The following is a 12983-nucleotide window of genomic DNA, read 5'->3' on the forward strand; positions in this document are numbered from 1 at the left end:
ATCTCAAAGCAAATTTTTTTAATCTTTTTTATAGGAACCACTCTGAAAAGACCCTTGTCTGTTTAGAGTCTCTAACCGTGTAGTGAAATGGTGTTGGGAAGAGGGGAACACCTTCAGAAGTAACTCACCTTCACACTTTGGTCTTACAGATAAAGACATGGAGATGCTCAATTATAGGTCCCTGTTAAGTAGATGTCAGAACAGATGTAACTTCATTGTATTATGGGTCGACATTTCCTTCTTACTTCATGCAGTCTCCATATGTTCACCCCCTTGTATCTAAAATGGCTGTTCTGCCATGGATGCTTGTTCTAGAAATTGGGTACATATGATGCATGCTGTCACATCTCAAGTAGCAGGTCTTTAATGCTGTGTACAAAGAGGTAGCTCAGATTAGTTTGCATTTCTCTGTAATTAGCTTCCGAAGTAGTACTTTGAGACCACATGTCAGAAGTGAATATGTGATCACATCTTGTATTGTTTGTTATGGTCTTCTGCTGTTATACTAATACTTTTCCCATCTCCAACTGGCTTTACTTTTGCAGCTTTGAGCAGTAATTCAGTCCCCTACGCCTCCCTGATTGGCTCTGTGTCCTCCCTCTCTAGCCAAACCACCACTCAGTCCATATATGATAATAACTCTCTCCCACGATTCGCTCGAAAAGGTCTAAACATCTTTGTCTCTATTACCTTCTCTGTTAAAGCACTGCAATGATGTCCACATCGCCCATTTCCATGTCCAGATCAGCCTAACATCCCTGCGCTTTTGCTTTTGCATTCTTTTCTCTGGGGAGTGCCTCATCTGGATGAGCTCACTCTTAATTACTAGATTGTTGTCACCCACCCTTTCACTCCACCAAATGTAAATTTGCTCAATTATACCATCTATATGGAAAGCTTCAGAAAGGGTTCCAAAATTTTGGTCCGGATATATAATTATATCATCAACAAAGAGAATCTGCATCTAATCAACTCATTTCTGTTGGCTCTCTACCAAGATTTTGCCTCCTATAAGTAAACCTTCACAGCCATGAACACAAAGCCACCGTAGACCACAGCACTGTGCTAAGCACAACATGTTGATCTTGAAGAAGCAAAGTTGTTTTGCTTTGTTTTTAACTTAATTTATCATAACTATTGGTAATTTGGCATCTCAGATAAAGGAACTTAGGGGGTGACTTTAGATAATGACACCATTTCTAAAGCACTCAAGAAATACTGTCACGTTGATCTAATGGTCATCCTTCCAGCCTGCTACCCCAGGGTTGCAGTGACAGCAGAGCTTCCAGGTTGAGCTCCCCACTTCTAATTTTCTCCTTCAGATGCTTCCCTGGGGGCATGTTAGTTCACTGTCTCAATCCAGCTGGAATTTGTGTCTCTTAATATCCGAGTCAGCAATTCTCTCTCATGGCACACTTGCAAAATTAATCTCTATGAGACAAGATCAAGGCATGCGAACAGAGAGAGGAAAGAAATCAGAAAAACACAAGAATCATCAAAATTAACAGCCGATTATTTTTAACAAACACTGAGAAATTAGTGTGTCTTCAGCTGGCCGACTGAACTAAGATGTATCGGTCCCTACTGCCTTCTTTTCTTTCCTTGTCTTTTCATGTATCACTTGCTTATTTTCCTGAATTCATTGCCCATCAGGGACAAAGATGTTTACACCTGAAGTAGGTTGTAGGTTTGCTGGGGGTCGAAGAGTGAGACTTGAGAGCAAAATACCACTGTGTTGCTAGTGTGGCCATTTATAAATGGCTAGAAGGCTGAAACCCCAGCCTCTGCAATCTGCTACTAGTGGAAACATTTTTGAAATTCAGTTTGGTTTGGTATCGGTGTGTTGTCGGCAGCCATTGTCAATGACCTGTTGTGCATGCCATTTTCCGTGTCCACATTTGCATGTGAATGCTGTCACCGGATATGTTGGTGAAATACTAAAGTGATCCTCACCTATCATATTGTATGGTAAACCCTGCACAAGCTTGCATTTTATTAGTCCTTTATTAAGCTGTATCAGGCTACCCATTTCATTTTTTTAAATCCATTCAAATTTTTTAAATTTTTATTTACACCATCATTTTCTTTGCAGGTTCAGATGCTTCCGGTTACCCTGGTAACCTTCATTTTTCAAGTTAGTTTTCTTTGATTATACATCAGTCACTTTCTGTTTCCGATCAGGCTGCTCCTCCTCCCTTCCAGGCCCTCTTCACCGTCTGTTCCTTGGTTGACTTTTCACCATTTTATTCCACACAACCTCCATTTCACACAGTGCAGGAGAAGGAGTCTGAGATAGTATAACAGTAATTACTCAAAGCAGAAGTTGACATCAGGCCCGACTTTCAGTTTTTCCTGCTAGCTAACCTCATTGATTCATAGCACAGTAACACTTTTCTTCCACAGTAGGAGTGCTAGTTGGGGGAATATGCTTGGTGGATTTTCTACTTGGTTCCAAAATCCTCACTTTAAGCATGTCCTGCTTTGAGTAACCAGACTATCTGCCTGCTTATTCACGTAAAACATCTTTACTACTCACATGTTTTCAGGCCATTTCTAACTACAGCATTCACTGTGTTTTGGATGTGTTGCCGTCATTTGGTTTTTATTCAAATGTGTTTCCTCTTCGTTTTTAATAGGTATGGCTAGCCATCCTCCAATACCTATCTTGGAACTTGCAGATCATATTGAGAGATTGAAAGCCAATGACAACCTGAAGTTTTCCCAGGAATATGAGGTAATATGCTTCATTTATATGTCAGAACATTCAATGAATGTATATCTTTGTTTTTGACTAGAAAATTAGCATAGGTACTTTTCTATTGAAATACTACTCCAAATCAGATACAATTCGAGTACATAAACAATGAAATAAACATAGAAACTGCATTTTCGAGGTATTGTTTTATATTTGTTCAGTGTAATTTGAGTAAATAGTGATATTTGTCTTTTTTTATTTTTTTGCCTTTTTCCCCCTTTGGATATTGAGTCCATATCATGTTCTGACTCAGTAAGCTTCTAAATGTTCCAAATAGGTGCAAATTAATCATTCATAGTAAGAATCTTTGCTGAGTGGTGGTGGTGCATGCCTTTAATTCCAGCACTTGGCAGGCAGAAACAGGTGATCTGAGTTTGAGGCCAGCCTGGTCTACAGAGTGTGTTCGAGTTCCAGGACAGCCAAAACTACACAGAGAATCCCTGTCTCAAAAATAAATAAAATAAAATAAATAAAAATAAAATAAAAAAAATAAGCACCTTCCCTGCAAACGATATCATATATCATCAGGATTAAGTACACTTCATATTGTGGTTTATTTATTCTGTGTGCATGTGTTATCTGTGAGTGTGCATATGTAAAAGTCTGAAGAAAAGTTACAGGAGTCAGTTCTCCCATTCTGCATGGGATTCTGGGAATCTAGGCTCCTTTCCTGCTGTGCCATCTTACTGGCCCCATAAGTACAAGATTTCTAAATAAAATGGTTCCCATGGCCTGACAACTCTATACCATCAGCTACTGTGGAAAAGAATGCTAAGATTAACAGAGATGTGCCTGTTTCCAAACTAACTAGTATTGTAAAATCCCAGTCCTTAACGGTTCTATATGGATTTTTGAATTAGAGAGAGAGATTATTTGTACTGCGACTGTGGCATTTTTAAGCAACATGCTGCTAAACTGGCCTTTAGTAACGGGCTCATGGCAAAGCCTGTTCTTGCATCACTGCTAAGGGAGCATCATTGTTCTTGGACTTCATGTGTTGCAGCACGAGATTTAAATATACCGCTGAAATCTTGTAATTGTTGCAAAAACCATATTGGGGACTTATTATCAGCAGACATTTTACTGATTTGCTTATTGGAAGTCTTAAATATGACTCTCCCTCAAGACTTTATTTGTCTTTGCTGTATCAGTTTCCATGGCAGTTGTTCAAGATCGTCTTTGTCTCTCAGCTGTTACAGTCTGTCCTATCACATGAGAAACTTCTATGAGATCTACCATTGAGGGGTCAGAGAGATCACAGACCTCAGACATGCCTTGTCTGAGAATGTGAAGCAGGAGGCCCAAGGCAACCTATTCACATAGCCTTTCTAACCACCCTGTCCCTCTGCCTCTTGCTCTTTCCCCCTCTCTCTCCCTTTACTCCCCCCCCTCTCCCTCTTTCTGTCTCATACTTATCTGTATCCTTTCTTTTTCACTAACCCCAACCCTGCTGTACATGATTGGTGATTGAATCCAGGGCTGCATGTGTACTAAAGGCTGCTCTTGCTGAGCTACATAGTAGATGCTTACTTTTAATTTTGACACAGGGTCTCACTAACTTTCTCAGGCTATCCTCAAACTTAGGATCATCCTACACAGTTTCTGTGGAAGTGAGACCATAGACCTGGGCACTATATCCAGCTTCCTAGTTTTATGCTGGATAAGCAAGCCATTTGAAATGATGTCCACTGTTAGTCTCCAGCCTTCCCCAGTTTATATATTCTAACATTTTTGTGATTTTTGATACAAAACATAGTTGGATTTTTTTTGCCTTTCCAATGAGCTCAATCATATTTTCCTTTTTTCTTCTTCAAGCATTCAGAAAAATTAATACTGGACCAAATCTTGTCTTATATTCTTAAAGCCCTGCTTCCCACCTCTTTGTTATCTTCCTCTAATGTATAGGACCCTTGTCAAAGGATGCAATAGGCTTTAAAACAGCTCCAATACCTTATTTGAAGCTTGAGGATAAAAACTGAGTTGTAACAATGGGACGAAATCAAATAAAGAGTAAATTCTGGGGCAACAGAAACTCTTAGTTTAGGGGTCAGTTTTCACCAACCAGAATCTTCACTGTTCTTTATTGTTAACATGTTGTTGTAATTATTTTTATGTATATTTTCTTCAGGATCCTGCTTTAACTCTTCATTTGTAATGATATAATAGGTCACAAAAATTAAAAACAAAATCTTTCAGCTGATCAATAAACCAAGTCCACCAGGGGACTCCAGCAAATTTACTTGTTTCCATTGAATAAAATAGCTGGCCTCACTTAAGTATAGAAATTCTCAAGAAATGTTCCATGCAAAGCTAATTTAATGATCATTTTGATCAGAAGCACTCCTTAAAAGTTGCTATGCAATCCGTGCTGGCATGACTGTCATTAGCAACTCCCCGAGTCACCTCGGCCATTGACATGATAGCCCATACAGAGTCTTTACCACTCGTCAGGAAGATGGTCTGTGATTAAAACTCCCTGGGCGTGAATTGACTGGACTGTGTGTTAACAGCCATTAAGGAGATATTTAAGTGTTGTACTCATCTGTGGCAATAAGAGTAAAGTCTTTATATGTTAATAACATAGCAACGTTTTGTTTTCTTAGTAACTACTGTATAAATTTGAATATATTTTCACTGACTTACAGTAAAGAAAAATAAAAGGAAAAACTCATTATGTTCAAACATTTCATGATTTTGGCTTAATCACTCTGAATTAATGTTCATTTGAACCTGTTTAAACTGACTAAAGCAAAAATTTGTCACTCCCATTTGAAAAAAACAAAGACTAAAGACACGAAAGTTGTTTATAGTGGTCCTGAGGACAGAATAAGGAGACACAAATCAAATCACACATCAGATCCCACCATTGGCATCAATGACACATGAAAATGTACCCTGGAAAATGAGCTTAACCTCATATTATAAGGTTAAATCATATTAAATGCTTTAGTCACTGTAAATGTTTTAAGTTTTCATGTTCTTATATGAAAAGAAAATGTCACTGAAATATGAACAATCTCAATTTGTCATGTACAGAATGAAGTCCGCTCTCAAAGTCAATGAATTAGGCTTACATACAAATAGAACTCAAAAGAAGTGCAGGTTTTGCAAAACAGAATAGTATTATTTGGAAGTCTAATCTATTTTAAATTCAGATCCCAGCACATGGGAGTTGTATAATTATACATTTAAGTCTAGCCTGGCACACCCGTGCGCACACACACACACACAAACATAAACACACACAATAAGTTTCTGCTTTTAAAAAATGCACACAAATATAGAGACACCAGGGTAGATGAACAACTGGGGAATCATATGAAGCAATGCTAGTTTAGGAATAGATACGTTTGAACTCAAAATTATAAAAACTGTTTTTTGCCTTCTATGAATTGTCACAAGTGCCCTGTTAACACAAGACTGGTAAGAGTAACTCTGTCTTAACTGCAGATATGCCCCTTTCCCTCTACAAACTAGTTTCAGTAACCTATTGATATAGACAGATTTGCCCTATCCCATGAGTCAAGGCCCCCAGCATGGAAATGCTCAAGGGATCATGATCGAGGTGCTTTAGGAATATAAAAATAAAACTTGACTTCCAATTTGGTTCTCAACATTGAGTTGCTCAGTTTCTCTGACTCACAGATCATAATTCAAGTACACTCTAGGTTTTATAACTTGGTTGTATGGATTGTGGAATTAGCCTGCCTTAAAACACAGTGAAAGCCGGGCATTGGTGGCACACGCCTTTAATCCCAGCACTCGGGAGGCAGAGGCAGGCGGATCTCTGTGAGTTCAAGGCCAGCCTGGTCTAGAGAGTGAGTTCCAGGACAGCCTCCAAAACAATACAGAGAAACCCTGTCTCAAAAAACCAAAAAAAAAAAAAAACACACACACACACACACACAGTGAAAACAAAATCCCTTCAATATTCCTGACAGTTTGCTTACAAATTCTTCCAAAAGTATTTTTACATATTACGTGAGAATTTCATGCATTTATTCAATGTGTTTTGCTCAAATCAACTCCCTAATCCTTCCTTCATGAATCCTACCAGAAATGGCATACTATATCTACTTTCAATTTTCATATGTATTTTTTATTAACCCACTGAGTCCAATTAGTATGGGTATAGTTGTAGCATTCTCCACTGGAGCACGAGCAACCTACTGGATCCACAGCCCAGAAGAAAACTGACTGCCTCCCCCAGCAGCCATTAGCACCTCAGCTGTGGATGTGGCTTCATTTTTCTACCACGCCCCACACACACTGGAATTTTTACTGGCTTGTTTTTGCAGGTCCTATGCATGCTGTAACTTCATTTGTATAACAACCCCTGAGATGTTCGGAAAACAGTGTTTCACAATAGTCTTCTAGAACAGATACTCCCGTTGGTCCAATGATAGCATCAGTTTTATAGGGTAACCAATGAGTTTCTGATTTAATTTAAATCCCCTCTAGACATTCTCCATCCTGTTCTGGTGGCCACAAGAACACAGTTTTCAAAAATCGATTTTAGAATTGTTATTACTAGCTTTTCCTATTTATAGTATTACCTTAAAATTCTATATTACAACTACTCTCCACAATCCTTTGATTATAATTAGGAAGTGACAACAAACTGGTTCTCAGAAGTCCTCACTACAGTGCCACTTTGGCTTTTTTGTTCCTGTCATAAAAGCTAAGCCCAAGTTTTGTTACTATCTAACGATATAGATGACTGTGACCATAGCACTTATTCCCCGCCCACCCTTTTATCATCTCCATGTGCTAGAGACTTCTTCCAGTTCTCATGGCAGTGATCTTCCATCCCCTTTGTGCCAAAAATAATGGGGATCTTCTAGAAAACTTGCCAGATACGAAAGTCTTGATCTCCTGATTTTATAACAACATGTATATTATATCATGATTGAATAAACTCTGCATAGTGTGGTGAAGGAGGTAAAAAGAATAAAATTAATGTTTCTTTGATAAGTAATGAAATACATAAACATATTTGAGATTTATAGAGACATTAGACATTGTTTAGATCAAATTTTTTATGTATAGAGATCTCAGAAAATGAGCTTAAGAAAGAATGCCACATGCCTGGTCTGTGGTAGAACCAAGAGCTGACACTATGTTCTTATTCACTCCATTTGAACTGCCTCCCCTCGAGATTTACATATTTTTCTGTTATTGTTGTTATTGTTTTGTTGTTCTGTCCTAGGAATCATAATCTCTTACTAGATAATAATGTTTCTTCTGAAACCCTGTACAGATGCTGTAGATAGCACTTTGCCTTGCATAACTATCCATCAGAATAGTTGTTGGTTTTCTGGAGACATGTTGATGGTATATGTCTTTTCTCTAAGGATAGTTTGTCTGTCCCCAATGGTAATTATTATATTTCACCAGAAAAGAGACAACCATTGTCTGTCATCAAATCAGTGACCACAAAAGAAAACATTTTCATTTTTCCTAGAACAAAGTTCTTGTTATATTTGACCAAGCCACAGTATATTCACAGACACAAATCTCTTCTCAACAAACCATTACTATTTGCATGTGTGTATGTTCTACTTTTGAGTCTCTTGGAATTTTTCTCTATTTCCCTGAAGAAACAAAGAAGTAGATGACAAAAATCTGTTTTTAATTTTTTTGCAAGACAGAAAGTTGAAACATAGGCCATAAATTAGGCCAAACAACATTTTGTTGTTATTTTTTTAACAAATTGCAGTCATTTATATAGTGGAATGAAAAATGAATAATTTCATGAACTAAAAAGGACACAAATGTTTTACTCGTTGGTATTGATAATTCAAGGTGATGAAGATGAACATCTAAATTTACTAGTCAATATGGGATTCTCCTAAAACTGAAGGACTGCAAGACAGAATCCTTTCCTATTTAGATAGAATGTAAGTTATCTACCTCTCAAATTGTGTGTTGATCCATCTCCATACCACTTGGGGTATTCTATTTATTGAATCAACAGTAGAAATAATACCGAAGAGTGGTCAACTGCACAGGTCTTGTAATCATTACAACAGTTTGAGCCTGGGCTTAGGGAGCATGAAAATAAGCTTGTACATAATGATACCCATTGGAGTTGCTGATAGAAATGGAAATATTCTGTGTTTTATTATATGTAAATAGCCTCAATGTGAAGATATCACATAGTTTACAGACCACCAAGAAAGAAGCATTAATTTAATAATTATAATCTTGTACCACATATAAGATGCCAGTCAATCAGAAATGTAACAAAGTTGGAAAGGAATCAGTGCCGTAAAATCAGTGAAACGCTGGTCTCTTCTACTGCTGGCCAGACCCCTAGGGCTTTCCTGAATCCAGTAAAACATGATATAATAAGGAAGAAAAAGGAAAACTCCACAGCTTCAGCCAACACTATTAGCCATTACTGCTTGCTTTCCTACATTCTAGGGGCATGCTGTGCCCAAACTCTCCTGGTCAGGTGTCAAGACATCTCAGAATGTTGTTGGCCACATGGTGACAAGCTTGCTATCGGGAATGCAGCAGCAGATGATTAGGCAAAGTGTTTGTCTGGATCAATTTTGAAATAAACTTACAGTTCACAAAAAAATCTTTCTTGTGATCAAAATTGCTATTACCAACAACAGGAACGCACAGAACAAAGACTGTGTTTAAAAAAAAAGCTGTTTTCCCGATCGACATCTCCACCTAATCTATCATCACCACAGCCTTATTTCCAAACCCCCTTCTCTCGGGAAATTAGACTGTTATTATCTTGGGACCACACACAAGTGAATACATTTTAACACAGGCCCTTTAGATTTAACTCAAACGTGCCTATGATTAAACTCCTGGTGAGACCTTTACAAGGAAGATGGCCCTGACAATTGCCAATCTGAGAAGATGCTTTCTTTGAGCAATAGTTCAGAAACAACCTCACCAACGAAGATGCAAAGGAACAGAATCTCTTCCCAAACAGGTTCTCATTCTGTATCTTGTAAACAAATGTAGCAGGACAGGAAGGCAGCAGCTCATCTTAGAAGCACTGTCTGAAATCGGAGTGTTGATCTGTGCCGAGGCTTTCGTTCTTGCTGACCCCATGCAGATATCAAGAACTCAAAATGCAGTCAATTTGCCAAGCTCCGGAGCTGGATTCTGTTTAGACTCTTCAAGTTGTTATTCCTAAACTCACTTTAAAAATTCATTGTTTTCTTAGCGGCATCAAACCCGGTGTCTTCTAAGCCCGTGCAGCTTATTATTTACTTCTGTGAGCTCTGCTCACCCCAGGGAAACCTCACATCACAGAGGTATAGTTGTCGATTTACAGGCCTTGCTCTCATATAAGTTCCCCTCTGCTGATGGGTTTTTGACCACTGCTGTACGCCGTCTAGCGTGGCTCCCCATGTGCTCTCCCGTGGAGCCCAAGGCTCTTAGGAAGCAATTAATCCTAACCATGTCTGTAGTTCCCTAGGAAGCTTTAACTTCAAGAGAGCTACAGCAAGAGCTGAAAAAGATAGCATTTTTAAGTTTTCTTGTGGTTTTGAAATGAAGTTGCTCTCTTATGGCCAGAGTGTAAGTGAAGATCGGGAGAAGCAAGGAGACCAGCCAGCTACAGGAAAGGGCGTGGGAGTCCAAAAACTGGGCATGTTTTCCATCATCCAGTTACCAGTTGTGTTGTTTAAACCCAGAAGAGATGACTTCATTTTGCCTTGGTTTTCTCTTGTTTGAAACGAGAGTGTTGCTTATCCTCATTAAGATGGAATGAAGACAAATTGTGATTGGCACCTGGCCTCTCACCGTCTGTTCTCAGGGTAGAAGTGGTCCTTGATACTGTGGGTTCATCACACTTGCCCGACATGTCAGTTATTAGTAACCCTGATTTTTCCCCCTGGCAAGTCATTTTGCTTTTATTTTTTTCATCATATTTCCTTACAGTTCTTCCAAAAGGGTGTTCCGTAGAATCAATTAGGCAAAGGGAAGGGGGAAAAGAGGATGAAGAGTAACTAAGGTGTCTTTAGTGTTCTTTGCATGTTTTGTGTCTCCTTTCCAAAAAGGATATCTATATTAAAATTCAAATCCATCTAGAAAATAATTCATATTTACTGATTTTTCAAAAACTATACTGGTGTCTTTACTATTGTCTGTGCCCTTTGGCACATAATCTCAGATTGCAATTGTTTGTTTGTTTGTTTGTTTGTTTGTTTTGGAATAAGAAGGCTGTTTGAATAGCTTCTGCTATTTGACAAACATTTACTGTAGAACAGCAAATGTCAAGAAATGAGCTGAGTCCTGGATGACTCTATACTCTCCTAAGAAAACATGGAAGTCAATAACTGTAAAGGGATAGTGGGAATGAGGTAGACATGAAGAGAGACTTCCCCCAGAGGATTAATACTACAATTTTAAGGATCCAGATCAAGAGAGACCTGCATGCGGAGGCATGGAGATGGAGCAAAGAATGACTTTGCTAGGGACTCTGGGCTGTGATGTAGCTGCAACGATCATAGCACGGTCCTGTTGCTGAGAGGTGCAAAAGCTGCTCACATACATAGAGGTCTCCATACCGGGGCACTCAGTCAGCACTGAGTGTCCCCAAAGTATTTTCAAGTCATGGAAAGTGCTTCCCACTCCTGGTCATAAAACAACCTACAAAAATAGCTGAAAGACCCAATGAATGCATCTGTGTTTCCATTTCCTCAGAGAAGAGGTTTGTGGGAGAATTTTAGTGATGATGCAATGGCTGAGAGTCTGTTGTCCAAATCACCAGGATACCATTGCTTACCTGTATATTTTCAAGCTTAAAAGTGACAGTGAGAGGATTATTTGTCATTGTTTTGTTATGGTTAGCTAAGGCTAAACTGTGGTTGAATATACTATCATGTTTGGGGAAAACTAAAGACAAGGATCTGAGCTTTGAGACTTTGCAAGAATTTATAGATTTGGCTTTGTATTATTTTATAATCATCACAAAAGTAGCAATTGAACCATTTGACTTTAACTAAAAAGTTCATACATGCAACATAACCAAAGCTTAGTTATTTCTCACCTGCTCAGTGTTAAATCAGCCATTCATCAGACCCTCCAGCCAGAGGCTTATGTATGCCCTTGATACTTAATTCACTCTTTCTTCCATTTTTTTCCCTAACCCTCTTTCTTTCCGTTCTTGCCAATTAAAGAGTAGTTTTCATATTATTCTCTTCATTTTGAACTATATAAGATTAATATATTAACAATATTTAGCCTCTCTACAGAGTTCCACAAGGTAAATAGTACTCATGCCTAGCTATGGATGCATGGATCAAGATTTACGGAACTAGGCTCAATATAGGTCAATATAATTTTATCCGGGGAGAAGGCACTTCCACAAGAAACAGATAACCGCTGCAGGTTCCTGCTCCAGGATCCACCCAGGCTGCTCTCTGTGACCCAACTGGAAGGAAGAGAGCATGTTGGGGTCAGGACCCCAGACCTAGTCCTGCCCTCTGTCAAGTCCACGCCTGTCACCACACCCAAACGGGGGTGGTCAGCACTAGAGCTGGGGTGTGCGGGGGAACATCTCACTACACCTCGTCATCTTGAAAATTCATTGCACATAACAAATCCTTTAATTCATCCAGGAATGGTCTATTAGTATACCATGTTAAAAAAGAAAACACTGAACACAGGGAAGTAAAGTAACTTGCCAGTAGTCACATCACTGTTACTAGATCAAGTTACAATGTAAACCACAAACCACCTGGTCTAGTGTCTAGATCACATTATCACCTTAACCAACTATTGCTTCTGCTGGTTCATTAAAGACAGACTGATATTCTTTACCATAGTTTAAGTGAACCTACTTTCCTGGGGGTGGTCCCATGGCCAGTGATTAAATTCTTTCGAACAGAGTTTATCGTTTTTTTTTTTTTTTTTTGGAATTGGCTTTTATTGCTACCCTAACAAGTTCAAGGCGAGCCTAGGCTGTGTAGAACCTGCCTCAGAAGCACCATCCTGGGAAAATTAGATTAAATTAAATAATAAACAAAACCAGCAGAACCCACCACACTCCATCCAAACTCAACAACTTTTCTTGTAGCCACATGTAATGATTGTGAATGTCACTGAATCCTGACCACTAGGAAAGCAGATGCAGAAAGAAGATTGCTTAAGGAACTAAAAGATGTAGAGACTGAATCTTGAGTCTCAGATGGGGTGGGTAGCATTTACTTGTTTCTCATCTTGACATTTCCATGGTTGACTTAATAAGCTGGCC

The 12983-nt window shown here is 38.8% G+C and overlaps 1 protein-coding gene across 50 annotated transcripts in view; it reads left to right on the forward strand.

The window, feature by feature from the left end:
- The window catches only part of Ptprd (protein tyrosine phosphatase receptor type D), a 2190171-nt gene that overhangs the window by 2091060 nt on the left and 86128 nt on the right, over positions 1–12983 (forward strand). For 26 of the 50 annotated variants that reach the window (XM_040757239.1, XM_040757242.1, XM_040757248.1 and 23 more), the window contains 2 exons: positions 2093–2134; positions 2637–2734. In XM_040757239.1, coding sequence (XP_040613173.1) covers positions 2093–2134; positions 2637–2734 — 140 coding nt within the window. The remainder of the gene's footprint in view (positions 1–2092; positions 2135–2636; positions 2735–12983) is intronic. The other 24 variants (XM_040757256.1, XM_040757259.1, XM_040757262.1 and 21 more) reach the window with 1 other exon arrangement.

The sequence above is a fragment of the Mesocricetus auratus genome, unplaced genomic scaffold, assembly GCF_017639785.1.
Source record: "Mesocricetus auratus isolate SY011 unplaced genomic scaffold, BCM_Maur_2.0 Super-Scaffold_100014, whole genome shotgun sequence".
Taxonomy (NCBI): Eukaryota; Metazoa; Chordata; class Mammalia; order Rodentia; family Cricetidae; genus Mesocricetus; species Mesocricetus auratus.